General features: G+C 40.1%; 1 protein-coding gene across 37 annotated transcripts in view; it reads left to right on the top strand.

Annotated features, from left to right (window-relative positions):
• The window catches only part of Adgrg2 (adhesion G protein-coupled receptor G2), a 125595-nt gene extending 121137 nt beyond the window's left edge, over positions 1 to 4458 (top strand). For all 37 annotated transcript variants that reach the window (XM_087599209.1, XM_087599217.1, XM_087599220.1 and 34 more), the window contains 1 exon segment: positions 2757 to 4458. In XM_087599209.1, coding sequence (XP_087455335.1) covers positions 2757 to 2941 — 185 coding nt within the window. In that variant the 3' untranslated portion in view covers positions 2942 to 4458.
• Positions 4459 to 5109: the final 651 nt, after the last annotated feature.

The following is a 5109-nucleotide window of genomic DNA, read 5'->3' as shown; positions in this document are numbered from 1 at the left end:
CCTTTTCGCATTTTATTTAAAAAAAAAAAACTTGTGATGTGCCAGTACATTTCTCCTTCCAAAGAACAGTTGGCCTTTATCCATTGTTTTAAGGTATTAGTTCTTCCCATTAGTAATTCAGATCAGTTTGTGAGAAGGTTCATGTCTCAACCAAATAGTTTTTTAGTCTCATAAAGATGAGGGCTTCTGATAGTTTTATTTTAAATCATACAATTGGGGGTTGGCTCGAGAGATGGTTCAGTGGGTGTTGCATAAGATCTGTGGAACACACTTAAGAGCTTGATGGGTGTGGTGAGCCTGCTGTAATCCTAGCACACAAGGGGCAGATGGAGATGGGAAACAGCTAGCCAGAGCAACAGAAATGACAAGCTCCAGATTCAGTGGGGAACCCTGCTTCAACATAGAGAGTGGACAGTAATCCAGGAAGACACCCTCCATCAACCTCAGGCTTCCACATGCATGCACAGGACATTACATGTGCATTCGTGCACTCACATGAGCTTCTATACATGCTAGCATTAGCATGTACACATACTACATACATACCTCATATTAAATTTCACACAAAGAAAATACAACAGGATTCCTTGACATCCAGACCTTTCAATCTCAGGCACAGGTGACATATGGGACTAAATAACACTTTTTAGAGAATTGCAAGAGGTTCTATAGCATCCTTAGCCTCTCTACCAAGTAGAACCAGCAGTGTCCTGCCCTGAGTTGCAGCAAGCAAAAATGCCCCTAGATAATGCCTCTATGGGGACATTCTTCTTCTTCTTCTTTGAGAACCACTGCTGTAAAAGAGAAGAAACTGCTGCCTGGTGCTGGAGATGTGGTTCAGTGGTCAAGAGTGCTAACTGTCCTTCCAGAGGAACTTGAATCAAATCCCAGCACCCATGTAGCTGCTCGTAACCGTCTGTAACCCCAAGATCTGACATCCTCTTACACACATACACATTCGGGCAAAACACCAATGCACATAAAATGAAAACATTAATTAATTAACATTTAAAAAAGAAGTTGCTACCATGTGGCCTTATATCCTCATTGTCAATACCAAGATTAAAGTTCTGGGCACTATGCCAACTTGACATATGAGGGATGACTCATTGTAGGTCCCTGGAATAAAGACAAGGAGATGAAAGCTGGTTACTAAGAGTGAGAGAGCAAGTTGAAAGGCATGTGATTAAAGGATTGAGCTGGATCATTCAGATCGTGTGTTCCTGTGTGTGTGTGTGTGTGTGTGTGTGTGTGTGTGTGTGTGTGTGTGCGCGCGCGCGCAGGGTGGGGGGCTCTTAATCCATAACTAAAGTTTTCCATGTTCTGAAAAAGGCTTGGAGGCAATGCTTCACCTGCCTAGCACTACCAAAATGCGCTCAGTCTTCGGGGAATCATTTTGTAGAAGCAGGTCCATTTTGGCACTGCTTTTTGACACAGCTAGTTTTGATATCTGACAGTAAGTAGGGGGCACTTTGCAGTCAACAGAATGGCTAAATGTTTCAAAAAATGATAATGTGCTTGTCAGATGAACATCTCTGACTTGTCAGCCCTCACCCCAGATGAGGAATGGCATTGGGAATTTCAAAAAAGAAATTGGCAGCTGAGTGCTTTATTATACTGGGACAAATTGTTCCTACAACCAAAATGTCCTCAAACCAAAGCGCCTCAGTCAGAACAGCTGCCTCAGACAGTCATACACTCTATTTGAGCTGTGGCACAGATGGAGCTGTATTAGCCACATCCACTGACTCTTTTGCATAAATGTGACACATATTTCAGGTCTTAGCTGCCTTACAGCCATTAAAATTTACTACACAGGGCTACAAGCTAACACTTTGGAAGCAACCTCAAGTGTTCCATCCATCACGTTTGAGCTATAGAAGTTCAGACAGAGCATTTAATTTCTCCCTTTGTCTTAACATCTGTGAAATGGGATCATAAATAGCACCTGTCCCTTAGCATTAACTGTAAGTGAGAATATGATGTGTCCAGTGTTGTTTTCATCATCATTATCATATCATGAAAATAGGCTTATTATTCAGCTTCGCACCTGGCCTTTCAATGCTATAATGATCAAAAAGGTGATGCTAAGTAGTTAAAAGCTAATAGATGCTGTGTCCTGACTTTCTGAGGCTGCTAATGGTAGGGAGGTCTAGGTCTAAATCACAGGTACCACTGAATGCCCTGCTGTCCCCTATCTGAACTCTTAGTTTGGAATCAATGGCTTCCTCATGGGAGACCGTGCTATTGGGATTGTAAGAAGACAGATATAGAAATGGTTCTAGAGAGATGATTTCATCTTGCTATAACTGTAGCTGGTTGCTTTGGGCTTATCCTCTAAAGGAGTCAGAGGGAACCAGGAGCCTATGGGAGTCCCTACAGGATCTCTGCTAATCTTAAATATTATTGTAGGTTATCGTATGCACAGTTTAATTCAATGTGTTCAATTGGAGTTAGAAAATGAGGCCTTGAAAATAAAAAATACCTTGCTTTGCTCTCCGTTTTGAATGTTTTAGTTTTAGTTTTTAAAAACTGTCACAGAAATTTTGTTTCTGAGCAACCTCCAACTTCCTGTCCCTGATCTTAGGGAAGAAATAAAAATAAAATATGAAAACATAGGGTGGGTACTTTAAAAGATTCATTTTTGGCATGCCTATTTAGCATGAATGTGAAGGTGTTACTTGCTTGGTCTTGAGTGCTTTCAGTGGATACTTCATGAGACCGACTTTAACGACTTTAATATTCTTCTTATCTAGGCAATGCATCTACCGAGAGGAATGGGGTTTCTTTCAGTGTTCAGAATGGAGACGTGTGCCTTCATGATCTCACTGGGAAACAGCACATGTTTAGTGACAAAGAGGACTCCTGCAATGGCAAAAGCCGGATGGCACTCAGAAGGACTTCAAAGCGGGGAAGCTTACACTTTATCGAGCAAATGTGATTCGCTTCTTCTAAAATCAAAGCATGATGTTGATGGTGTGAAGTGTCCAGTTTTCCTTTTATACAATGTGAGATATATGAAAATCGCTGGTTTTCTACTCAGCAACCTCGAAAGGAACATAAGCTAATTGAGGGCAACAGTTTACTGTCGGAAGAAGGAAACTATGACATGATTATGGTTCCTAGACATTCTCAATTTCGTTTATTATCTCCCATTTGTGAGGGGATTGGGGTTAGAATCACAGAATAAGATCCAAGAAAAGAAAAATGAAAGTTTGTTTCCAGTCACATTTTAAAGAGGCTGTTATCCTTGATAACATCCTTTAAAAAATGTTTACTTCAGTCTGTTGGTGAGTTGAGTTGTGCATGCCTTTGTTGTATATAAGCTAAGTTCTAATGACCCACATGTCAAAAATCGTATCTCTATCTTTTTTTATATTTATTTTCTACTGTGTAAATTTATTCTTTTGTAGAATCATGGTTGTGTCGTTTTCTTTAATGTGATAACTTACCAGTGACTTCTAAACCTCCTTTCGGAGATCATATAGGATGTGAAATTCAGAAACTTCACTGAAATCAAGAAATAATGATAAAGGCAGACTGAACAATTATAAATAGACAGTGCCACAATCAGCTTAGCTATCAGCCTCTGAGCTATCAAGGAAAGGTGTCCCCATTGGACGGACATAGCCTTATGAGCTTATGGTTTGGGAAAAAGTGGGGTCACATTTTCGCCCTGATGATCCTCTTGAGTACCTTATTCAGGGTCCTTATGTAGGGTCTTTATGCAGGGAATGACTTATATGACTATATTGGACACTAAATAGGGATACCTATGACCAGACTTCATCCCTAATGATCATATTATAGAATCTCTACACCATGGTTGTTAGAGGATAAAATTGTAATCTAAACCATGTAGGGAAGATTGTGAATGTGGGAAAGATATACACTGCCACTTCTCAAATACCCAGAGCCTTTGAAAAGAGGAAATCAGAGTAGGATTACTTTTCCAGAGTGTATATATGGCAAACGAGTTAGGTCTTTAAAAGACAACTGCATGGTACGTCATTGTTGCAACTGCTACATTCTGGTCCTACTTGTTTGTATTCTTAAAACATGTCAAATATTGAAGAGTGTATAGTGACAAGGGGGAGCAGCTACTGGGAAGAGTGAACTGTCGTGTGATATTGTTGTTTGTAGGTAATAATATATATCCAACTCTGATTGTTCCGAGTCCTAGAGCATCTATCCTGTTTCTCACCGCTTGAGTGGTGTCTCAAGCCCAGGATGTTTATTAGGAACATTTCAAAATCCTTTCCTTAGGTCTTTCACTAAGCTCCCTTGCATATATTTCAAGTAGATGTTGTATCCCAGACTAACCACAGTAGTAACGTCTGTTTCTCTGTGTGCTCGTTGGTCTTTGCAAAATTTCTTCTCCAAATTATTTAATTATTTTGTATTTATATGTTACAATTGACAAAAATGATAAAATCAATAAAATAAATTTGCACTTGAGTCCATTAAGCCTGGTTTGCATTCTCACGATGAGAACTGTCTGAGCACGCTCTCTTTCCAAGCTCCTCAGCTCCCACAAAGAAGCCATTGATTGGGAAGGTGATGAGACACTCTTGATTTGAGGCTGGAGGTAAGGTGGGGAGGGATGAGACCTTGGAAATCAATCTCCCAAAATAATGTACACACCACAGTACATCTAAAAACCACAAAGTCGAACGTCCTTCCATTCCCACTATCCTTACTTTTTGTATTATTTTCCATGTCTGGTCCTTAAGCTAAGTTTTCTTGGTTACTTTTTGGTTTGTAAATTCAAAGAAATAACATGACAAGACAGAGACAGAATGTTCCTGAGAAGTAGCCTCCTCTGGTTTTAAAATTGGTCTTAAAAACTGACACTGTATTAAGGGAGACAAAGGAGCTACTATTCTTCAGGGAAGGTCAAAGCAGTGCCCAACACCTGTAGTGTTTCCTCAATGCATTGGAGAAATTTCCCCCAGAATTCACTGGAATCATTGATGCTACCTAGGAACTCTACTGCCTTTAATGAGCTGTGCCTTTAATGAAATGCTGCAAACAGCTCCACTAAGTGACCTGGCTTGTATGTAACAAGGTCACCTCAGAGGAAGGTGTTTGATTTGAAGGGTCTTTCAA

Source organism: Rattus norvegicus, chromosome X (assembly GCF_021556685.1).
Source record: "Rattus norvegicus strain SHRSP/BbbUtx chromosome X, alternate assembly SHRSP_T2T, whole genome shotgun sequence".
NCBI lineage: Eukaryota > Metazoa > Chordata > Mammalia > Rodentia > Muridae > Rattus > Rattus norvegicus.
This window is presented reverse-complemented; position numbering and strand designations above follow the sequence as displayed.